Source organism: Oncorhynchus clarkii, chromosome 7, assembly GCF_045791955.1.
Source record: "Oncorhynchus clarkii lewisi isolate Uvic-CL-2024 chromosome 7, UVic_Ocla_1.0, whole genome shotgun sequence".
Lineage (NCBI taxonomy): Eukaryota > Metazoa > Chordata > Actinopteri > Salmoniformes > Salmonidae > Oncorhynchus > Oncorhynchus clarkii.
Window position 1 is genome coordinate 74,054,627 of NC_092153.1, and position 24,525 is coordinate 74,079,151.

The 24,525-nt window shown below is 46.7% G+C and overlaps 2 protein-coding genes across 2 annotated transcripts in view; both read right to left on the reverse strand.

Moving 5' to 3' along the window:
• Nucleotides 1-561: 561 nt before the first annotated feature.
• On the reverse strand, nucleotides 562-3,226 carry LOC139412678 (histone-lysine N-methyltransferase SETD5-like). The gene is made up of 2 exons (XM_071159337.1): nucleotides 3,212-3,226; nucleotides 562-3,115 (listed from the first exon to the last, which is right to left on the reverse strand). The coding sequence occupies exons 1-2, from the start codon at nucleotides 3,224-3,226 to the stop codon at nucleotides 2,483-2,485; spliced, it is 648 nt and encodes a 215-aa protein (XP_071015438.1). The 3' UTR covers nucleotides 562-2,482.
• A 259-nt stretch (nucleotides 3,227-3,485) lies between these two features.
• LOC139412679 (histone-lysine N-methyltransferase SETD5-like) overlaps nucleotides 3,486-24,525 on the reverse strand; it is a 34,997-nt gene continuing 13,957 nt past the window's right edge. The window contains exons 3-21 of the mRNA XM_071159338.1: nucleotides 22,143-22,245; nucleotides 20,900-21,138; nucleotides 20,662-20,720; nucleotides 17,960-18,147; nucleotides 17,055-17,093; nucleotides 12,608-13,032; nucleotides 12,319-12,436; nucleotides 11,822-11,931; nucleotides 11,351-11,660; nucleotides 11,132-11,206; nucleotides 10,861-11,010; nucleotides 10,403-10,753; nucleotides 9,934-10,191; nucleotides 9,587-9,710; nucleotides 7,416-7,693; nucleotides 7,168-7,224; nucleotides 6,523-7,011; nucleotides 5,837-5,929; nucleotides 3,486-3,785 (exon numbers count right to left, since the gene is read on the reverse strand). Of these exons, the coding sequence (XP_071015439.1) occupies nucleotides 3,486-3,785; nucleotides 5,837-5,929; nucleotides 6,523-7,011; nucleotides 7,168-7,224; nucleotides 7,416-7,693; nucleotides 9,587-9,710; nucleotides 9,934-10,191; nucleotides 10,403-10,753; nucleotides 10,861-11,010; nucleotides 11,132-11,206; nucleotides 11,351-11,660; nucleotides 11,822-11,931; nucleotides 12,319-12,436; nucleotides 12,608-13,032; nucleotides 17,055-17,093; nucleotides 17,960-18,147; nucleotides 20,662-20,720; nucleotides 20,900-21,138; nucleotides 22,143-22,245 (3,766 nt within the window). The remainder of the gene's footprint in view (nucleotides 3,786-5,836; nucleotides 5,930-6,522; nucleotides 7,012-7,167; nucleotides 7,225-7,415; nucleotides 7,694-9,586; nucleotides 9,711-9,933; nucleotides 10,192-10,402; nucleotides 10,754-10,860; nucleotides 11,011-11,131; nucleotides 11,207-11,350; nucleotides 11,661-11,821; nucleotides 11,932-12,318; nucleotides 12,437-12,607; nucleotides 13,033-17,054; nucleotides 17,094-17,959; nucleotides 18,148-20,661; nucleotides 20,721-20,899; nucleotides 21,139-22,142; nucleotides 22,246-24,525) is intronic.

A 24,525-nucleotide genomic window follows, 5' to 3' on the forward strand; every position in this document is an offset into this window, starting at 1 on the left:
ATATCCCATTATCAACAATACCCTTCATTGCCATGCAGTGTTACAAAGGTCTATAGTTATATCCGTGATATTTTCCTATCGGTTCCTTCGTAGGTGTTCAGTCTTCTGTATGTCGCAGACCGCTATGTTTTCAATGTGAGGAAGCGAGAGCGCCATTGGTCAACTTCACAAACCGAGGCTGGCTTTACACTCTACTATGCACGCTCCATACAGGCTCCGCAAACTCTTTGCGACTTCACCCGCACTGAGATTTGAGCTGTGCATGGCAGAGCGTGTAACTTTACACAATTGTCAGTGATGAATTGCTCAGCAGAAAGCTTGACTGTGGCGTTTACTCAGCCTTACAGGGCAACTCCCTAGCCTCACCCGTCGACTAGTTTTTCAGGCTAAGGGTATATTTCACCGTTCACGTCACTGTGTATACAGTATATGTATATAATCAATTATTTCAAATAAAACATGGCAGTGTTACATACTGTGTAAAGAAATGTCAAATATTTCTTCAACAGGTTTTTGGGAACGGATACCATAGTGCATGAAATATCAACATGGCCATTTTTCTAAATACATCATCATCAGTATTTTATTATGAAAATGCATTACATCTCTTCTGCTTTTTTCTCTTTTGGATGGGGGAGTCCACATAGTCACCACTATGTTGTGTAAAAAATAAAACGAGTTAAACGTCACCCCCCCAAAATGCAGTGTCCAGTTTCTCTGGGAGTTGAAAGTGAAGAGTAAAAACAAAGACTTTGTCAACAGACCTAATCATCCCAATCCGACCATCTGTCAGTCCCAGAAAATAAATATAATGCGGCAAATTTAGTGTACTAGATTTCTCTTTACAGTTTAACACATTTGATACAAGTACACATGATCATACATTGTCATTTGTTTCATTTTAGGGGTTATTTCTTTATTTAAGGTGCTGGTAATTTTGGGTGACATTTCTCGGGAAGTCTTCTGTCAAACATTCATTCAAACAGTGAGTACCTTACGTCTGTGGATGAGGCAATAAGAAGAAAGGTCAAGTGTCCGGTCAAGCTGGCCAGTCCCTATTTCCGAAGCCCCAGTGTGGTTCCTGGGGCCCCAATGACATTTACTCCCAACCAAATTAGAATGTCCAGTCAGAACGATTTCCATCTTCCTGGCACTAGGGTACTACAACTCCCAGCGTGCATCAGCAATGTCATTTAACGTTGATTGAAAGTCCCAATGCTGTGGTCATGGCACATGACTAATTTTGCGTTGTGATTTTCATCTTTTTGTTTAGTATTCAGTTGGTAAGGACCCTAATAAAATGGGGGTACAGCATTCTGTGGAAAGTGAGACTTCTTGAAGCAGCAACAAATAAGGAGAACACAGCAGCTTTTTTTATACCGTTCAAACCATCCTCCTGTTTTCTTAGGTGGCATATGGAATGCAAGGAATGGTCAGAAGGAGAGAAAAATATTCTCAATACATTTTGATAAAACTAATCCGACAGGATTCAAAAGAGACGACAAACCCAACAACGGAGTAAAAAAAAAAAATATATATATATTCTTCTTACTTCTCACTGTCACTGCATTCCAGCACAAAAAGGTGTTAACGATTACTAGGATGCATTTCTGGCAAAAGTTTGATTCCAAATTACAGATGGCGAGTTGAGTCAACCGATTTGTGGGAAACATAACTGGATTTAACTGTAAATAACTTAAAACGAAAACAACTGCAGCACCATGAATTACAAGATCTGCTTGACTCAAGTACAATATAGCAAATCTACTGTGAAGTAGTAATATAGCAAATCAAAACAGTCAAGTGGGGAAGGAAAACAAAGAGCAGAAGAAAATCAAAGAACAGTGAAAAACAGATCAAGAGTTTTCAGAAAAACATTTTACACAAAAAGTTGGAAATCATATGGAATGATTTTTAGGGAGCTCATAGCTGCCCCCCTCTCTGCATCTTTATAACGGATGATATACACATACGCTCTTGCTGGTATCGTTTACCCTTTCCAAACTAAACACATGTATACTGCAGGACTGACCCTGCTGCTGGCCAAATAACAAAAAGTTACCTCAACAAAATCTCAGCATTATCAAACCAGGTACCAAAACAACAGGTACATTTCTTCAAAAACATAAACACTTTGTACAGATACTCATGGTTGAGTTTCACCATCTACTTAGCCTGTTTTACACAGTCTGTTCATGTCAGGGTCATTTCAAATTACAAATGATTTCTCTTTTGTTGAACATGTATTTTCTTCCTATTTTTTCATTGATTCCTTGAGGATGTTGAAGTTCCTCGATTAGCTTGACGCAGAACACAGTAAATTGTTTTCCGCTAAAAGAAAGAGAGAAAATAAGGAGAAATACAAGAAGCAGAGTTGTAGCTCCTCGGAGGTCTGTACATATCCCCAAGCCTGGTTTCTCCAGAGGGTTTAGGAGAGGAGGTACACCATTTCACTCACTCAAAAACACACACACACAACATCCTAAACGCTTCCTGACTGTGTCCTTACTCCTGGCCCCTGTATGGGGGGGTGCTGGAACGGACTGAGTGGTGCCCCGCGTTGCGGGTAGTGTTGGCCGGCGGTGGCCGCCAGAAGCCTGGAGCCGGCCTGCAGCACCGTCTGCCCGGGGCTGCCTGGTTTCAGGCTCCGGGACGCCAGCTGCTGGCTCAGTCTGGAGGTGTGGTTCCCCGCCACACTGGCGCCCAAGTCTGTTTTAGGGTTGCCGTGAGCCCTGGAGCCAGGGGTAGGAGACCCTGACAACCCACTGTTCAAGAGGCTGGCTTTTAGCTGGCTCCCGGCGCTGTACGTGTGGGACCCGTCCATACTGCTGCTGCCGCTCGACTGGTGCAGAGCGCCTCCTGGTGGTCTGGAAGCCCCACATAGGGCTGAGTCTGCAGAGGAGGTTGTCTGGTTGGGGAAGGAGGGCGAGGAGTTGAGTGGCTGTTGTGGATGATGCTGCGAGTGGTCTTGAGACAGGCGAGGGTAGAAGCCCTGAACTGAGGGAAGGGGGGCCGAGGGGCTGTAGGAGCCATGGAATGGAGAGGACGCGCTCTGCTGAAAGAAGGCCGGACTGTCCACTGTCTGCTGGTGGCTCTCCGATAAGGGGGGTTGCACCTTAGAATGACAACACACACAAATGACTTATAATGAACCTGACACCCAGTACACACCTCAAACAAATGAACACTGGCCCTCCCTCAGCCGCTCTACTGTTGTGGGAACCATCCTGGATCAAAGCACAACACCAACACCGTCATGTACAGTACGTTCAATCAGGGGTTTATGTTTAGATGAGCTGGCTATGTCTGGAGACACCACACAGGGCTCAGGTTGCTAATGTTCCCACCTTACCAAGCAAATAGTCTCAAACACCAGTCAACCCCACAAAATACAAAACGTGCGACAGCAAAGGTGGATATGTCTGAAAACAGTGACAGGAAACAAAGTACTGTGAGAGAACGTGGTGTGGCAGCGATATCTAGTCTTACCAGTGGCTGATGCCCTCCTGATCCCTGGGCTGCTGTTGCTGTGGTGGTCCCGGGGCGTGGGAGGTGGTGGTGTGGTGGTGGTTATCTGGGGGGCTCACCTCCTCCATCTGGGGGGGGGAGGAGAAGGAGCTGTGGGGGGAGGACGAGGGCTGCAAGTGGAGGGAATGGGGGCCTCTGGGGGACTCGGCGCTGGCACAGACGGAGCCGAGGCGGGTGGGGGTGCCCAGGGAGCTGCCCCCGTGCTCGGGGTCCCTGCTGCTCCCCTGCTTCCTCTTACGGTACTCAAGCAGAGACACCTGAGGAGTTGAGGAAAAATAACCTAGTCAGCCATATGTACAGGCTTAGTGCCATGAGGTTACACACGCCATGGTGTCACACAATACCACTGGTTGCATTGCGACACCCGTTACCACCAGAGCGGTATGGACAGACAACGTCATGCATCATATCAACTATTAAGACGACTCTACCTTGAATGTACGTTCGCTTACATGTTACCAACTGATTGTCCAAAAGACCAAACATCCTAAATGTTCCCAAATCCTAAAGGGCTCTCCACAGTGATGTCGCAGTCTACTCAAATAGAGCTACCGAGCTCCGTATGAGTGGCGTTCCAAAAATTCAAGAGCACAAAAGTATGTAGAACATAATGTCGAGAGCAACGCAAACTAATCTCTGTCGGATCCATTGCGAAGACTGTGTAGATCCTTTTAACCGGAAAGAGCAACCAGCACTGGTCAACGATTTAATACTTCTACCATCCTGGAAGTTCTATTTTGTTCTATGATTGGTCAACCTCATCCTCTGTTGGAGTGGTTATCTGAAGTTGATAGGTGTAAAAAACAATACCTTGGGAGGGATGACCATTGGAACGAGTCATATGACAAAAGACGAAGAAACAATCCAGTATAGCTTCAGCACTCTGTCCTTACAGTGTTGGGACCAACCACCTGCTGAATGGTAACCAAAAGACATTTTTGTACCAAATTATTGGTATCAGTGCCATTACCAGAATCGGGAAGTAATCATGTTCACGCACCGACCTTCTGTTTGCTTTTGAAGCCTTTCTTTACGGATAGTTAGTAACGGTCAAAATCTATCATCAGCACAGGCAACTGGTCGTTGTCATCATCAAACAAAGCAACTACTGTGAGGTCAGACACGAAAACAAGGAACACAATGTAAACAGAACCACAGAGCACCCACTACAGTACACATACCCACACCCACTACAGTACACATACCCACACTCAGAGACAATGAGCGAGAGAACAGTCTGGTACATTCAATCACACTCAGAGACAATGAGAGAGAGAACAGTCAATCACACTCAGAGACAATGACAGAGAGAACAGTCAATCACACTCAGAGACAATGAGAGAGAGAACAGTCAATCACACTCAGAGACAATGAGAGAGAGAACAGTCAATCACACTCAGACAATGAGAGAGAGAACAGTCAATCACACTCAGAGACAATGAGAGAGAGTACAGTCTGGTACATTCAATCACACTCAGAGACAATGAAAGAGAGAACAGTCTGGCGGAATGTTGTCATGGCAAAGGCAGGAGACTTAAGGAGGGTCCAGGGGGATGGGTGGGTGAGAGATATGGAGCAGGCTGGCTGAATAGACGGTCCGATATCAGGGCTATCGGGGTGCGGTGAGCTGAACCAAAAGAGGGCGGAGAGAAGGGTAGGGGGAGGCACTCAGGGGGCCCCACCTAGACCCATAGGGTTGCCATCAGGGCCTTAGGACTTGAAGAATGGCCACACACTAGGATCTTGGGATCTGAGGATTACTGTATTTGTTAGGGCCTTTTGATTCCAATTGGGCCCTTAGAACAGTTTCAGGCTCCAAAGGCTTATTTTTAAATGGGCCTTCTGATTGTCCTTGGACCTTGGGGGTGCCTCTTGAAGGGCAGCTAGTATGGTTCTTAGATGGGAATTGGCCATACTGCTGGTATGATCTGACTTGGGTGTGGGTCAAGGCTGGTGAAAGAGGATGCAGGCACAGGAGGACAGAACTATGGATGAGGTGGACCATAGACAAATGGCCAGTGAAGCCAGCAAGGCCCGGCCCAAACTCGCCAGGCTGAAGATGATATCATGAACCATCAGCCTCGTTGTATGGCACTCCGAGCTGATGGGGTGACCATGTTTCAGATATAGAGATGTTTAGATAAACGGATGTTTAGATATAGAGATGTTTAGATAAATTGATGATACTCATGGTACGTTTTTGGAGAAGGGGGGGGGGGGGGGTTTGGCGGACGGGGGCGGGGTTTGTATGCAAATGCAAAACAATATTTACATGCACACTTCTAAATGGTCGTATGGAAATATTCACCATATTTTGTACTGTCTTGTATTCACGTCTTACTGCTATAGCCTGGTAATCTGGCTGTCCTGTCAGCAGACTAACGGTTTGCAGGATGGCCCTCTGCCTTGGAAAAAACAGTGGAAGAAAGACTTGGCAAAGTTTTCAGGAGGAGCATAGGGGGAGTGACAGGGTGGACAACACAACCTGTTGGGCTAGCTGCAGTAGGAGACAGTACATAAAGAGAAATGTGGGAAGTCCCGTAGTATTCCATTGTGAAGACAGGTGAAAGTCCATGCAGCCAACTGACAGACAATAGAAAAGATCAATGTAACAATAAATGTAAAAAACAAAGTAGCCTTTTGGTAAAATAATTACCCCAGGTCTATTTTGATTTAATTATATCTGGATGTGGAGTCACTGAGACCAATTGACACATAGTGAATAGAAAACACAAAGAAAGTAAAAGACCACACAATGACTGAGTATCCTTTAAATGTTCATACCACAGTCTCAATACCACTCTCCACTCAAATTCAGACTTTATACCAATAAGCAAGTAGGCACTACTTCCACACGTTCACTACAGACATGACCTACCTATCGTACCCCCATTTGGGAATGTAATTCGAACAGAAATATCTTCATTAACAGTTTCATTTCTGAGGGTGAAAAAAACTAAAGCAGGAAGAAGCTGAGCGAGTTGGAGGACTTGCCTTCTTCTTCTGTGGTGGGTTGCTGGTGTGGTGGGGTGGCGTGCCGCCATCCGGGTAGCTGCCGCCATAGTGCGGCTCGCCGTAGGGCGACAGCGAGTCAGACCCCGCCTCCGCCAGGATCCCCTGGCCACTCACGGTGCTGTAGAAGGACTCGGCCGGGGAATAGCTGCCCTCTGATTGGCTGATGCGCCTGTCGGTGGGGGCAGCAGGGGCAAGGTTTCCCAGGTTGGCGTTGAGTGGGGAGCAGGTGTAGATGAGGTTGAACTCCGTCCTGAAGCTCTGCTCTCTGGCCTGCAGGGCCGACTCGGAGGGGGTACCCGGTGTCAAGGGGGTGAGCGGCCTCTGTGTGTCGGGAGGAGGCCCCGTTGCCGAGAGGAGAGTGAAGTCATCCGACATGGCAGGCACGGGGCTCTCCAGGCCCGAGGACAGGGAGAGGTCTGGAAACTGCAGGGCGCAGCACTGGGCGTCAAAGTCGGGCCGCAGGCACGGCTATAGGTGGAGCAGAGAACAGAGTTACAAGATGAACACTGTGACACAAAACTGCCCTCACCGGCCCGTGTTCCCTGTCCCGTGAGACTAAAGTGAAAGTCATCTAGCCCTGGCTTCAGTGCTCTGACAGCTGCTCTGGGTCTGTGGGGTACCTACCTCTGGAGAGATGGACTCCGGCCTGTGCACAGGAGAGGCCTCTGGAGACGATATGTTCTGGATGGGTAGGAAAGAGGGAGAGAGACACATTAAATACCACTACAAACAGATAGGTAGCACAGTGAAAACAACCATGTATATGCACTGTAGTTCAATGCTGAATTTTCCTGTTAGGTGTGTGTGTGTATTTCAGTATGTCATATTTGTGTCTGTGTGTGTTCTAGGGGCGTTCTCCGTGTCCCCAGTACCTCAAACTGCAGCGGCGTGTTGCAGCGGCTGGTGGGCAGCGAGGGCAGCGGTGAATAGCCGTTGGACAGCCGGTGCTCCTCGTCGCCGTAACGACCCAGCAGCGCGGGGGCAGCGTAGGAGGCGGGGCTGAGTAAGGGGTGGTCTGAGGGCAACGGGGGCGTGATGGGTGATAGGGGCCGCAGTAGCAGACTGTGTTCTTCTGAGCCGGGAAGTGGTGGAGCCGCCTCCGCCTCTGGGCCGTAAATGGACCGCCGCTTCTTGGGGGGTGCCGCCAGTTCTTTTTAGCGGCGAGCGGAAAGAAAGCAACAGCCTCAGATTATCTGCGGTGACAGGTGCCAGCTTATGCCGATTTTTATTTATTTATTTTATTTCACCTTTATTTAGCCAGGTAGGCAAGTTGAGAACAAGTTCTCATTTACAATTGCGACCTGGCCAAGATAAAGCAAAGCAGTTCGACACATACAACAACAGAGTTACACATGGAGTAAAACAAACATACAGTCAATAATACAGTAGAAAAATAAGTCCATATACAATGTGAGCAAATGAGGTGAGATAAGGGAGGTAAAGGCAAAAAAAAGGCCATGGTGGCGAAGTAAATACAATATAGCAAGTAAAACACTGGAATGGTAGATTTGCAGTGGAAGAATGTGCAAAGTAGAGATAGAAATAATGGGGTGCAAAGGAGCAAAATAAATAAACACAGTAGGGGGAGAGGTAGTTGTTTGGGCTAAATTATAGACAGGTGCAGTAATCTGTGAGCTGCTCTGACAGCTGGTGCTTAAAGCTAGTGAGGGAGATAAGTGTTTCCAGTTTCAGTGATTTTTGTAGTTCGATCCAGTCATTGGCAGCAGAGAACTGGAAGGAGAGGCGGCTAAAGAAAGAATTGGTTTTGGGGGTGACCAGAGAGATATACCTGCTGGAGCGCATGCTACAGGTGGGTGCAGCTATGGTGACCAGCGAGCTAAGGGGGACTTTACCTAGCAGGGTCTTGTAGATGACCTGGAGCCAGTGGGTTTGGCGACGAGTATGAAGTGAGGGCCAGCCAACGAGAGCGTACAGTTCGCAGTGGTGGGTAGTATATGTGACTTCTGTGACAATACGGATGGCACCGTGATAGACTGCATCCAATTTATTGAGTAGGGTATTGGAGGCTATTTTGTTAATGACATCGCCGAAGTCGAGGATCGGTAGGATGGTCAGTTTTACAAGGGTATGTTTGGCAGCATGAGTGAAGGATGCTTTGTTCCGAAATAGGAAGCCAATTCTAGATTTAACTTTGGATTGGAGATGTTTGATGTGAGTCTGGAAGGAGAGTTTACAGTCTAACCAGACACCTAGGTATTTGTAGTTGTCCACATATTCTAAGTCAGAACCATCCAGAGTAGTGATGTTGGACGGGCAGGTAGGTGCAGGCAGCGATCGGTTGAAGAGCATTTCGTTTTACTTGTATTTAAGTTGGAGGCCACGGAAGGAGAGTTATATGGCAGTGTATTGTTTCTTATCGATGGCGGTTAAGATATCGTTTAGGACCTTGAGTGTGGCTGAGGTGCACCCATGACCAGCTCGGAAACCAGATTGCATAGCGGAGAAGGTATAGTGGGATTCGAAATGGTCGGTAGTCTGTTTGTTGACTTGGCTTTCGAAGACCTTAGAAAGGCAGGGTAGGTTAGATATAGGTCTGTTGCAGTTTGGGTCAAGAGTGTCCCCCCCTTTGAAGAGGGGGATGACCACAGCTGCTTTTCAATCTTTGGGAATCTCAGACGACACGAAAGAGGTTGAACAGACGATGATAAAAAGGATCTTCATTTGGTGTTAAGTTAATTTAAAATTAAATGACTTGCATGGTTGACTAATTAGGGCAAAGTAGGTAAAACAATTGGTTATTAATCTATGTTGAATCAACATTTATTTTGAGATCAATTTGAAATAACCTCCAACTGCAAGAACACTACACCAGACGTGGCTTCAAACTATTAAAAATCCTTTCAAATATTGTATCTGTGCTTAATTGAGTTTGGATGTTGCAGTGGAACCAATAGAAAAGTTCCAAAAGTGCAAACCCAGCCTAAAACGAATTCTCAACGTATTTGAAATCAGATCTGTACTAGATTACAAACACTACTAGACTTGTTAGTAGACAGTGAACAGACTAAAAAGCGGTAGATACCTGCTTTGAAAGGGTTGGGGGTGGAGCTGCTGCTGTTACTTTGGTGAGAGGAGGTGGACTCGGTGCCGTCCTCCAGGCCTCCCGAGCACAGCCCACTCTCGCACTGGGCCTGTTGGATCCATCTCTGAACACAGATACAAATAGATATCAGCCTGAGACAATATACTGAAACACTTTCACATTTATGAAGGGAAGTGAACAAGTGCACACTTTAGGGGAAAGGAGACCAACAGCCTCTCGAGCACCTGCTGCACATTACACTACATTTTCCCATCTACCCTATTCTCCATTGAACCCATAACTGACTTTATGACAACTCCCACAACGCTGTCTCTCTCCACCGGTACCTTCTTGAAGGAGCCGTAGGCTGCGTCCACGCTGACGGGCCGGCGCCGGCGCTCGGGGTTGAAGGGCGAGCCAAAGCGCACGTAGTGCTTGGGCGCTGTGCAGATGAGCGGCGAGGCCGTCAGGCCCGGCAGCATGTTGAGGGTGGTGGCCAGCACCGTGGGGTCGGTGGTGATACGCAGCTGCCGCTCCACCGTGGGCACCTCCTGCTGGGCTGCCTTGTCCAGCACCTTGTCGTTCAGCCACTCTGTCACCAGATACTGGAGGGTGGGGGGAGACTTTTTAGGGACAAATTGTCAAGTTTGTGTGTGATATTTTTATTGTGTTGATATTAGCCTATAATTCTGTAATTCAGCAAGGAAAAAGAGGCTCTTAACCTCAAAAGAGTTCTCCTGGTTTAATAAAGAGTCAATTAATAATAATGATTAAATCCCCCAAAAGGTGGTTGGAAGCCAGGCCCATCCCTCTCACCTTCTTGGTCTTGGGCAGGTTGCCCTTGTTCAGAGCACTCAGGCCTTCTCCGTCTAAGACCTGCCCGACTCCCAGTGCCCCGTCCACCAGGCCCAGCTCTGAACCAGGGGCCCCCAGGGGGCTCTCCTGCATCTCAGTCGCCACCCCCTGCTCCAGGGCCGCCTGCTGCTGGGCCAGGGCCTGCCGCTGGCGCCGGGCGCGCTGTGACGAGCTGGAGCGGTAGCGTGAGATACGGCTCTTAGGCCGGGGCTTGGAGGAGCGGGCCGGGGGAGGCTTGGGGGGAGCAAGGGGGGCCGGGAGGGGAGCGGCAGACGTCTGGGTCTTGTCTGCATCGGCTGCTGAGGATGGTTCCTGGAGACCGAGAGGGAGATTCTGTTTAGGGATAAATTCAATTGGAAAATTAGACACCAAGTTCAAAAAGAGAATGTGGCGCTAAGGGGGAGGGAAGTCCGACTCACAGTCGAGTAAGTTGCACGACGGGTGCTTATCCCCACCCCTGCTTGGTGGGGTGTGGGGTTACTCCCTGTGGGGTTCCCTCTGCTCCACTCCTCGCAATCCAGGCCCTCCTGTTTGGGCTCATCTATGCCCCCTGTGGTAGACGTCCTCTTCTACAGAGAGAGAGAGGGTGGATTACGAACTGAAGACTAATACTATGATTCCATATTATGACAGTGGGTTGGTCAGTGTGACAGGAAATGATGTCAAAGCTGTGATGTCGGCAGCATATACCTGTCTACTGGAGATGAGGACTCCGTTCTGGTCCAGCTCGCCCTCCTCTCCTTCCTCCTGCTTGAGGAGGCCCTCCTGTAACACACATACACATTGTGAATTATAAATGTGGGACATTTTCACTGCACAGTGGATACACCCCCATGTGTCTTAGTAGGACAGCACCACATTCCATTACAAACTGCCACACCTCAACATTAACTGCCTGTATACACACACCTCAACATCGCTGTTGCCCAGGCTGCCGTTGCCCTGCAGCGTCTCCCGGACCTCACCACTCTCCTCGGGCGGCTGGTTACTGTCGTCCGACATCCCACCCAGTCCTGGGCCGCCGCCTGACCCTTCTATCTCTCTCCGCCGGGCCTTCCGCCGCCGCGTCTCTGCCCCCGTGTGCCCTGTGAGCTGGGAGGGTGGGAGCAGCGAACCCGTGCCGGGGCAGCCTAGGGTCTCGCGCGGGTTCAGGTTATGCTTCTGCACAGGGCAGTTCTGCTGGTTGTTCTTGTGGCAGGCACAGTCCACCTTATAGTTACTGCAATAATGATAAAACATAGGATTTTGATCACACTTTTCTGAACCCCAAAGATGCTGGACACTTTGGAGTCAAGAGACAGACGAGAGAAACAGTCTGTTGTGTGATTTGTGACAACTGCTGATGTGAAAAAGGCCTTTATAGATATAATTGACACTGACCAGCTATTGAAGTCATAGTCAAAGCCGATGGTGACCTCTGCGTCTCTGGGGATCTGCGTGACAGCGTAGACACAGAGGTGGATCATGCCCTCTGCGATCATATGCCGAACCTGGAGAGGAGACAGAGGCGTGTCTTCTATCTAGGAGATATAATCATAACTGTATCCATTTCCCTCTAGAAGGGTGCGTCTCAATAGTCCTGAGTGGCCTGCTCTCCTAATCTCCTTTCCTTCATCTACACTGATGTCAGAGATCTGGATAGGTGAGATCTGCATTGCTTGCTGTTTGAGGTTTTAGGCTGGGATTCTGTACAGCACTTTGTGACTCGGCTGATGTAAAAAGGGCTTTATAAATACATTTGATTGATTGACTGACCTAAATTCACCTGAGATGAGTGAATTGAACTAACGATTGGAGATGAGGAAAGGAAGAGACGATTGAGATGAACCCAATGCCTTTCTTGAAGAAAACAAACAAACAAAACCAAGATGGCTGACCTCTGCGTTGGGCGTGCAGGACCTCCGGATGAAGCGTGCATCATTCCCAAATGTCCGCGCGTCCACGCACATCTCCACCTCGTTGAATTTGGAGTAGAACAGCACAAAGGGGTAGGGCCTAAAAATAAAAAAAAGTCAAAACAATGTCAAAATGTGCATTTTTACATAATATTTTACAGTGCTAATGTTTATCCTGAATACAGCATACATTTCCTCCATAAAACATTTTTAAAACACTGGTGCAGTTTACAGCGTATGAATATTTAACCTTATTTCAGAAAATGCCTACTTTTTGAAGAAGTGTCCGTTGACCTCAAACTGCTGTTTCAGCATGACCTTGCCCCGGTACTCGATGATCAGGGTGTCTGGCTCTAGATCCCTTGCCGCCCGCAGGACCTTCCTGTGGTTCTGCACACGCGTCACCCGCCCCAGCTGTACCTGCATCTGAGAGCCCAGCACCGTATTGTTGCACGCCAGCTCTGTACGGTTAATTGTGTCCATGGCGTCAGCCGAGGCGTTGACCTGGGCCGGTGAGGTAGTCTCACTCGCCACTCCCTCGGCGGTAACGGCACGGTGCAGCTGGAGCAGCATCTGGACATCGGCGCTGTACTGGTTGGCTGTAGCCTCCTCGTACTGGTCCGTCCACTGGCGGATTCGGCTCTCCCAGCCCTCCGCTGTAGTCTCGTCCACCGCGCTGGCCTCCGTCGTGGAGTTCTGGGGGAGGTTAGGAGGAGAGTGTTTACTTCAGAGCAGTGTTGTGGTAAAAATAAATACACTTTTCTTTTTTTTAATTCACCTTCATTCTAAGACCTTTTTCAAAAATGACCATTTCAGGTCTACAACGTGTTTCTTCTTGCTGTGGAGCCATACCATGTCAAAGTGTTTAGGGACCCATGTGTTATCATGGGTGGGTGTCTGGGTAATGCACTGTGTTCTAGAACACCTTCACCGTGTCATAATAAGGTGATTGGTGTCTGTGTTATGCTCAATGGAACATAGGTCACTCAATAGATTCCTGGTGCAACACAAAGTGGCACTGATGACAACATTTAGTCCCCCCCCATACTGTGCCTTGCAAAAGTATTCACCCCCCTTGGCGTTTTTCCTATTTTGTTGCATTACAACCTGTAATTTAAATGGGTTTTTATTTGGATTTCATGTAATTGGGACACACAAAAGTCCAAATTGATGAACTGAAATGAAAATATATATTTTTTTAAATACTATGGAAAAGTGGTGCGTGCATGCATATGTATTCACCCCCTTTGCTATGAAGCCCCTAAATAAGATCTGGTGCAACCAATTTACCTTCAGAAGTCACATAATTAGTCTACCTGTGTTCAATCGATGTGTCACATGATCTCAGAATATAAACTCAGCAAAACAAGAAACGTCTCTTTTTCAGGACCCTGTCTTTGAAAGATAATTCGTAAAAATCCAAATAACTTCACAGATCTTCATTGTAAAGGGTTTAAACACTGTTTCTCATGCTTGTTCAATGAACCATAAACAATTAATGAACATGCACCTGTGGAACAGTCGTTAAGACACTAACAGCTTACAGACAGAAGTCAATTAAGGTCGCAGTTATGAAAACTTAGGACACTAACCTGCTGACCAGACCGGACACGTCACGTGCGTCGCAAAATAAATGTAGAAATCCATGTTATTCAATTATTGCACCCACACTGCTCGCGCGCACCAACAAGCGTCTGCGTTGCCAAGGGCAAAAATAGAACTATTTTCTATTTCTGATGCAGATCACGCTGAAAGTCATGCCTCTCCCATCTCCTCATTGGTTTATAGAAGCAGGTACCCACGTGCCATCTTCATTGGTTATACCCACGTGGATGATTGAAAGTCAAACTGTTTTGCCGGTAGTCGTGGTAATACTATGAAAGTTTAGATGCCGATCACAGTAGAAGTTCAAAGATGAAAATGCCTGGAAGGAGGAGAGATGACTAGAAACGATTCGGTTGGCAGTTTTATGTGTGGATGAATTGTCGGAGTAGAGGACCTTGTGCATTTCAGATAAAATAACAACTTAAATGTTTATATCCCAGGACAAATTAGCTAGCAACAGCAAGCTAGCTAAATAGGACAAATTAGCTAGCAAGTGCAAGCTAACTAGCTAAATTGCCATGCATGTTTAATGCTTTTCGACCTGTCCCCAAATTAATGTCATAGGTTCAGAGTTTGTTTTGATATTTTAACCTGCGTGTCGTGATCACGTTTGGTGTGGGGGGACAAAATAAATGTATGCACGATGGTGCATGATAGCGCTCTCGCTCAGCCGGTTTGGGTTCCGTGTAAAGAGGCCTTTCTACTGACTCTGAAAAACACCACCCCTGCTCATCTGCGTGAACGTGCCCAAGGCATGCTGCAAGGAGTCATGAGGACTGCAGATGTGGCCAGGGCAATAAATGGCAATGTTCCTTACTGTGAGATGCCCAAGACAGCGCTACAGGGAGACAGGACGGACAGCTGATTGTCCTCGCAGCGACAGACCACGTGTAATAACACCTGCACAGGATTGGTACATCTGAACATCACACCTGCGGGACAGGTACAGGATGGCAACAACTGCCCGAGTTATACCAGGAACGAACAGTCCCTCCATCAGTGCTCAAACCGTCCGCAATAGGCTGAGAGAGGCTGGACTAAGGGCTTGTAGGCCTGTTGTAAGGCAGGTCCTCACCAGACATCACCGGCAACAACGTCGCCTATGGGTACAATCCCACCGTCGCTGGACCAGACAGGACTGGCAAAAAGTGCTCTTCACTGACGAGTTGCGGTTTTGTCTCACCAGGGGTGATGGTCGGATTCGCGTTTATCGTCGAAGGAATATCTGTTACACCGAGGCCTGTACTCTGGAGCGGGATCGATTTGGAGGTGGAAGGTCCGTCATGGTCTGAGGCGGTGTGTCACAGCATCATCGGACTGAGCTTGTTGTCATTGCAGGCAATCTTAACGCTGTGCGTTACAGGGAAGACATCCTCCTCCCTCATGTGGTACCCTTGCTGCAGGCTCATCTTGACATGACCCTCCAACATGACAATGCCACCAGCCATACTGCGTGATTTCCTGCAAGACAGGAATGTCAGTGTTCTCACAGCAAGAACGGGCAAATCTGGTGCAGTCCATGAGGTGGGGGTGCACTGCAGTACTTAATGCAGCTGGTGGCCACACCAGATACTGACTGTTACTTTTGATTTTGACCCCCCTTTGTTCAGGAACACATTATTCCATTTCTGTTAGTCACATGTCTGTGGAACCTGTTCAGTTTATGTCTCAGTTGTTGAATCTTGTTATGTTCATACAAATATTAAGTTATTATGTTAAGTTTGCTGAAAATAAAACGCAGTTGACAGTGAGGACGTTTCTTTTTTTGCTGAGTTCATACACCTGTTCTGAAAGGCCCCAGAGTCTGCAACACCACTAAACAAGGGGCATCACCAAGCAAGCGGCACCATGAAGACCAAGGAGCTCTCCAAATAGGTCAGGGACAAAGTTGTGGAGAAGTAAAGCCCAGGGTTGGGTTATAAAAAAGATCAGAAACTTTGAACATCACACAGAGCACCAATAAATCCACTATTAAAACATTTAAAGAATATGGCACCACAACAAACCTGCCAAGAGAGGGCCGCCCACCAAAACTCACAGACCAGGCAAGGAGGGCATTAATCAGAGGCACCAGAGAGACCAAAGATAACCCTGAAGGAGCTGCAAAGCTCCACAGTGGAGATTGGAGTATCTGTCCATAGGACCACTTTAAGCTGTACACTCCACAGAGCTGGGCTTTATGGAAGAGTGGCCAGAAAAAAGCCATTGCTTAAAGAAGAAAATAAGCAAACACGTTTGGTGTTCGCCAAAAGGCATGTGGGAGACTCCCCAAACATATGGAAGAAGGTACTCTGGTCAGATGAGACTAAAATGTAGCTTTTTAGCCATCAAGGAAAACGCTATGACTGCCGCAATCCCAACACCTCTCATCACCCCGAGAATATCATCCCCATGGGAAACTGGTTAGAATTAAAGGAATGATGGATGGCGCTAAATACAGGGAAATTCTTGAGGGAAACCTGTTTCAGTCTTTAAGAGATTTGAGACTGGGACGGAGGTTCACCTTCGAGCAGGACAATGACCCTAAGCATCGTGCTAAAGCAACACCCAAGTGGTTTAAGGGGAAACATCTAAATGTATTGGAATGGCCTAGTCAAAGTCCAGACCTCAATCCAATTGAGAATCTGTGGTATGACTTAAAGATTGCTGTACACCAGCGGAACCCATCCAACTTGAAGGAGCTGGAGCAGTTTTGCCTTGAAGAATGGGCAAAAATCCCAGTGGCTAGATGTGCCAAGCTTACAGAGAGAGACACATCCCAAGAGACTTGCAGCTGTAATTCCTGCAAAAGGTGGCTCTACAAACTATTGGCTTTGGGGGTGTATAGTTATGCATGCGCAAGTTCTGTTTTTTTGTCTTATTTCATGTTTGTTTCACAAAGAAAAATATTTAGCATCTTCAAAGTGGTAGGCATGTTGTGTAAATCATATGATACAAATCCCACCCCAAATATATTTTAATTCCAGGTTAAAACGCAACAAAATAGGAAAAATGCCAAGTGGGGTGAATACTTTCACAAGCCACTGTACACTAACGCTGTGAAGTTCAAATGTGTAGTAGTATACATTGGTATATAACTAAACAGAAGATCCTCAGGAGTGAACGAATCTTACCTTCATCCTCATGGACTTTCTAGAACCTTCTCTGAAGGCCTGTAAAGACAGACACTTGTTTACTCAACGTTTTGGCCACATTTCAGAGTCCACTTACAACTTTAAAACAAAGTTTCAGACAGCCTGTAATCAACGTTTAGACATTTCGGAGTTTAATCTAAAATAATGTACCAAAAATAACTATTTCTGCCACTAGAAAAAGACTGCAACTCCTCTCTTGGCCTTTAGAGGTCGAAAATAGGCATACTCAGCTGGGGTGTGCCAAGTAGTTATTTTCCTGATACGATTTTTACTCAGTAATTAATTACCTGTTATCTTATAAAAAATAGTAATAAAAACATAAAAAAAGAGTCATTTTGACAACATCTGTTTTGGGCATATTAAAACACATTTTTTTCCAGTCACGAGTATCATCTGATCTGATCAAACTATCAATTACATATACGAGTACGGTCAGATCAACCTTCTAAGCAAGTTAAACAGGAAACTTTGCGATCTTGGTCCTCTTACTAGCTGCGAGTTATGCATTTGCACACTCAGACCCTTTTCAAACTTTGCTCGTGTGGCATTTTGTCAACACTTGCCGCTGCTACCACTACATTTAGCCCAAGTGGGTCTGGCACCTTCCACTAACTCGACATTTGGCCCACGTGGCGGCTGACACCTTCCACTAGCACTACATTTAGCCCACGTGACGGCTGACACCTTCCACTAGCACTACATTTAGCCCACGTGACGGCTGACACCTTCCACTAGCACTACATTTAGCCCACGTGGCGGCTGACACCTTCCACTAGCACTACATTTAGCCCACGTGGCGGCTGACATCTTCCACTAGCACTACATTTAGCACACAGGTAGGACTCTTTGCAGTGTTAATTGAGCCCTCGCTTCCTAGTACCAACCTTGATCTTCTTGCCCTTGGGCACTCCGCGGGCCTTCTCCGTGCTCTTCTTCCTCTTTTTGGACTTGTTCCGCTTGACGCGGTTGACAGTGAGCGTGATGCTGGTGGGCGTGTGCTGTGTGGCCGTGTAGGACACTGTGGCGGGCGACACCTCCTCGTCGCCGCTCTCCGTGGCACTGCTCTCGCCCACTAGAAACAAGAAGAGAGACTTGAGCATGCACAGGTACCTGGGCCCGTCAACAGTGAACACTTAGGTTTCTTGGACTAATATTAAGCCTAGTCCAGTACTAAAAAGCTACTTCAATAGAGATTCTCCTTTGATCTTCTTAGTCCAGGCCTATGCTCAATCTGTGTCCAGGAAAACTGGCCCATGGCGTTTACATGAGGTTGAGGCCAAGTGGCAAAATATATGTACAGTTAAAGTTGAAAGTTTACATACACCTTAGCCAAATACATTTAAACTCCATTTTACAATTCCTGACATTAAATCCTGGTAAAAAATTCCCTGTCTTAGGTCAGTATCACCAATTTATTTTAAGAATGTGAAATGCCAGAATAATAGTAGAGAGAATGATTTATTGCAGCTTTTATTTCTTTCATCACATTCCCAGTGGGTCAGAAGTTTACATGCTACCAAATACTAATTGAGTGTATTGCCTTTATATTGTTTAAATTGGGTCAAACGTTTCAGGTAGCCTTCCACCAGCTTCCCACAATAAGTTGGGTGAGTTTTGGCCTATTCCTCCTGACAGAGCTGGTCTAACGGAGTCAGGTTTGTAGGCCTCCTTGCTCACACAGGCTTTTTCAGGTCTGCCCACAAATGTTCTATTGGATTGAGGTCAGGGCTATGTGATGGCCACTCCAATACCTTGACATGGTTGTCCTTAAGCCATTTTGCTTAAGTCATTGTCCATTTGGAAGACCCATTTGCGACCAAGCTTCCTGACTAATGTCTTGAGATGTTGCTTCAATATATCCACATAATTTCCCTGCCTCATGATGGCATCTATTTTGTGAAGTGCACCAGTCCCTCCTGCAGCAAAGCACCCCCACAACATGATGTTGACACCCCCGTGCTTCACGGTTGGGATGGTGTTCTTCGGCATGCAAGCCTCCCCCTTTTTCCTCCAAACATAACAATGGTCATTATAGCCAAACAGTTATATTTTCTTTCATCAGACCAAAGGACATTCCTCCAAAAAGTATGATCTTTGTACTCATGTGCAGTTGCAAACCGTAGTCTGGCTTTTTTATGGCGGTTGTGGAGCAGTGGCTTCTTCCTTGATGAGCGGCCTTTCAGGTTATGTCGATATAGGACTTGTTTTACTGTGGATATAGAAACTTTTGTACCTGTTTCCTCCAGCATCTTCACGAGGTCCTTTGCTGCTGTTCTGGGATTGATTTGCACTTTTCACACCAAAGCACAATCATCTCTAGGAGACAGAACGCGTCTCCTCCTTCAGGCGTTTGGAAATTGCTCCCACGGATGAACCAGACTTGTGGAGGTCTACATTTTTGTTTCTGAGGTCTTAGCTCATTTCTTTTGATTTTCCCATGATGTCAAGCAAAGAGACACTGAGTATGAAGGTAGGCCTTGAAATACATCCACAGGTACACCTCCAATTGACTCAAATGATGTCAATTAGCCTATCAGAAGCTTCTAAAGCCATTAAATCATTTTCTGGAATTTTCCAAGCTGTTTAAAGGGACAGTCAACTAACAGGCTGACTACACCACCTGCGTTGCGTGTGCGAGCGTTGTAAAATAAGTCTGTTATTCAATTATTGCACCCACACTGCTCGTGCGCGCCAACGAGCGTCTGCGTGGCCAAGGGCTAAAATAGAAATCAGTTCTATTTCTGACGCAGATCGCGCTGAAAGCCTTGCCTCTCCCATCTCCTCATTGGTTGATAGAAGCAGGTACCCACATGCCATCTCCTCATTGGTTATACCCACGTGGGTGACTGAAAGACGAACGAAGTCAGTGGTGGTAATGCACCTAATTTATGAAAGTTGCCAATTGCAATATAAAGTCAAGAGAAGAAAAGGCCTGGAAGGAAGAGAGATGACTAGAAACGATTCGGTTGACCGTTTTATGTCTGGATTAATTGGTGGAGTAGAGGACCTTGTGCATTTCAGGTAAAATAACTTAATGTTTATATCCCAGGACAAATAGCTAGCAACAGAAAGCTAGCTAAATAGGACAAATTAGCTAGCAAGTGGAAGCTAACTAGCTAAATTGCCATAAATGTTTAATGCTTTTCGACCTGTCCCTAAATTAATATAATTTGTTCAGAGTTTGTTTTGATATTTTAACCTGCGTGCCGTGATCGCGTTTGGTGTGGGGGGACAAAATAAATGTGCGCACGCCGGTTTGGGTTCCGTATTAGCGTATGTAAACTTCTGATCCACTGGAATTGTGATACAGAGAATTATAAGTGAAATAATCTGTCTGTAAACAATTGTTGGAAAAATTACTTGTGTCATGTACAAAGTAGATGTCCTAACCGACTTGCCAAAATTATAGTTTGTGAACAAGAAATTTGTGGAGTGGTTGAAAAACAAGTTTTAATGCGTAAACTTCCGACTTCAACTGTACGTACTGCCAAAGCATTAATGTTGTGGCTGTATGCGTGTTTAATACTTGGAAGACGGACATTAAGATGCATGTTATGCAGTCTGTGTCAAGTACCCTTCACAATACCTGATACATTTTCTGGTTTCCTGCGTTGGCCATACAGTCCTTTCCTTCTGTCCAGCCCCCTGAAATCACAGAACAATATTACAACCAGGAAATTGCAGATCTGCTATATCAATATATGACTTATACTATGTCTGTGTATTCATGTAAGACAAATAGAAGAGGCGACGCACACAAATATAGCTAACGTATAAAATCATCCGGCACTTCTACACACATATTCAGGAACACGTTATCTCACCTGCAGCTCTCGCACTTGATGAGGAAGCCATCCTGCGTCAGGCTGCAGTGGCACCAGCTGGCCACAGCCCCGTCTTCCTCCGACGAGCTTTCGCTGTCGGCAGAGTTCTCCTCCTGGCCGCCATTGGTGGCGTTGTCATGGTAGCGGGAGGCGGGGTTGAGCTCCATGCGGGGAATGATGGTTTGGGAGAGCGGGGAGGCGGGTGGGGTGGGGGGAGGGGGGGCGCCATAGTTGTGATCCTGACAACACACAACGGAAGACTGTTGCATCTTCAAACAACAGGTGTTCAGGCACAAGGAGGAAGAGGAAACGGAAAATGGAAGACGAATGAAAATGAGGACAAACCAAATGGTACATGACAATACAACCTGTTAGCTGAAAACGCAAGGCGGCGCTGTGTGAACGTGTCAAGCAGCATTACAGAGTTCCAACATTGCGCTGACTTGAGTTTGTTTGGTTTGTCTAGGATATGTGAGACTGTTGTGTAGTAAGGGACTATCCTTCTTCTCTGACCTAAGATTCCACATGCAGCCGTACTGGCTTTACGTGCTCTCAACCTGACTAATTCATTTAGTTTTCTGCAAAAAGTCATCTTACAAAAAGGTACTTGACCGAAATATTGATAACTAAGTATATAACAAAGACTGGCTTATAATTAGAGTGAAGGTTGATAACTAAGTATATAACAAAGACTGGCTTATAATTAGAGTGAAGGTTGATATTTAAGTATAGAACAGAGACTATAATTAGAGTGAAGGTAGATATCCAAGTATAGAACAGAGACTATAATTAGAGTGAAGGTAGATATCCAAGTATAGAACAGAGACTATAATTAGAGTGAAGGTAGATATCCAAGTATAGAACAGAGACTATAATTAGAGTGAAGGTAAGATATAAGTATAGAACAGAGACTATAATTAGAGTGAAGGTTGATATAAGTATAGAACAGAGACTATAATTAGAGTGAAGGTTGATATTTAAGTATAGAACAGAGACTATAATTAGAGTGAAGGTAGATATCCAAGTATAGAACAGAGACTATAATTAGAGTGAAGGTAGATATCTAAGTATAGAACAGAGACTATAATTAGAGTGAAAGTTGATATTTAAGTATAGAACAGAGACTATAATTAGAGTGAAGGTAGATATCCAAGTATAGAACAGAGACTATAATTAGAGTGAAGGTAGATATAAGTATAGAACAGAGACTAATAGTGATAGAGGAGGAGAGCCGTGTACTCACAGTATATGGCAGTCCTCGATACCCATGACTGTGTGCACTCCCACAGTTGTGGTTGGGGTAGTTTTTCTCGTTCACGGCAGGACTTGCTTCCACTGACTCAGGGCTGAGAGAGAGAGCGAGAGAGAGAGTGAGAGAGAGCAGGAGAAAAGTAGAAGTTAAAGATAGAAAGACAACCAGATAATGGGACAAGTTAGAAGAAACATTTTTATCTAGAAAGACTAAATGTTTAGGCTAACTATGGTGAAAGCCATTTCTTCAACCACTTATACAGCAGCTAAGCTTGTAAACAACCAGCGGGTGAAATCTCCCAGGCCTGTTCGGTACACTAGATGGCACCACAGCCCAAAACATCCCCCAAGAGCCAAGGAAAGCCTGGGAGAATGATGACCATTCAGGAAATGGAATGTTGGACGCCATCATGGCGTGTTATGCACCTCCCCCGTTGCCCTTTAGCAGAGGTCTCGGTGGGAGAGAACAACCTTGTCTTTCACCTAACAACTACAGTCCTGGTGCACGAAGCACTGCCGAATTATCATCTCAAATGTCATAACGCTCCATCTCAAACAAGAAAATATTACATCCCAGCAGGAGATTTTTTTTGTAAATGTCTTGTCTGCTTTATGTTTATAATTGTTTCCATGTGAAGTGAAATCCCCTCGAGTCAGGTTGGGGGGGAGAAGGAGGAGAAGACATGTATGGAGAGGGGGAAGGAGGCCTGATCCAGCTACATTCCATAGTCTCACCTACAGCAGTGCTGGGCTCAGGTCCATTCTATAGTCTCACCTACAGCAGTGCTGGGTTCAGGTCCATTTCATCTGTCTCACCTACAGCAGTGCTGGGTTCAGGTCCATTTCATCTGTCTCACCTACAGCAGTGCTGGGTTCAGGTCCATTTCATCTGTCTCACCTACAGCAGTGCTGGGCTCAGGTCTATTTCATCTGTCTCACCTACAGCAGTGCTGGGCTCAGGTCCATTCCATAGTCTCACCTACAGCAGTGCTGGGCTCAGGTCCATTTCATCTGTCTCACCTACAGCAGTGCTGGGTTCAGGTCCATTTCATCTGTCTCACCTACAGCAGTGCTGGGCTCAGGTCCATTCCATAGTCTCACCTACAGCAGTGCTGGGCTCAGGTCCATTCCATAGTCTCACCTACAGCAGTGCTGGGCTCAGGTCCATTTCATCTGTCTCACCTACAGCAGTGCTGGGTTCAGGTCCATTTCATCTGTCTCACCTACAGCAGTGCTGGGCTCAGGTCCATTCCATAGTCTCACCTACAGCAGTGCTGGGCTCAGGTCCATTCCAAAGTCTCACCTACAGCAGTGCTGGGTTCAGGTCCATTTCATCTGTCTCACCTACAGCAGTGCTGGGTTCAGGTCCATTTCATCTGTCTCACCTACAGCAGTGCTGGGTTCAGGTCCATTTCATCTGTCTCACCTACAGCAGTGCTGGGTTCAGGTCCATTTCATCTGTCTCACCTACAGCAGTGCTGGGTTCAGGTCCATTTCATCTGTCTCACCTACAGCAGTGCTGGGCTCAGGTCCATTCCATAGTCTCACCTACAGCAGTGCTGGGCTCAGGTCCATTCCATAGTCTCACCTACAGCAGTGCTGGGTTCAGGTCCATTCCATAGTCTCACCTACAGCTGTGCTGGGCTCAGGTCCATTTCATCTGTCTCACCTACAGCAGTGCTGGGCTCAGGTCCATTCCATAGTCTCACCTACAGCAGTGCTGGGCTCAGGTCCATTCCATAGTCTCACCTACAGCTGTGCTGGGCTCAGGTCCATTTCATCTGTCCCACCTACAGCAGTGCTGGGCTCAGGTCCATTCCATAGTCTCACCTACAGCAGTGCTGGGTTCAGGTCCATTTCATCTGTCTCACCTACAGCAGTGCTGGGTTCAGGTCCGTTTCATCTGTCTCACCTACAGCTGTGCTGGGCTCAGGTCCATTTCATCTGTCTCACCTACAGCAGTGCTGGGCTCAGGTCAATTTCATCTGTCCCACCTACAGTGTAGCAACAACGCTGGGTTCAGGTCCATTTCCCTGTGGTTTCTGGGGACATTTCTTCACAGTGTTCTGCAGAACAGTGGACTGTTGGGCTCCTATTTCAATACTTGTCTGATTTAGCCTTGGCATCATCACTATTCAGTTACAGTATGTGATGTATGTGGTGGTTAAGTGCATCAGTGCACCTTGTTTATTTTTACAATGCAAGAGAAAGGCTTTCACCATAGTTGACAAGTCTATTTCTAGATGGTGAAGAAGGATGCGTGCATTCTCACCCCCACACCTCCTCCGCCCGCACGGTACTCCCTCCCTCCACCCCGCCAGCGCGGTACTCCCTCCCTCCACCCCGCCCGCGCGGTACTCCCTCCCTCCACCCCG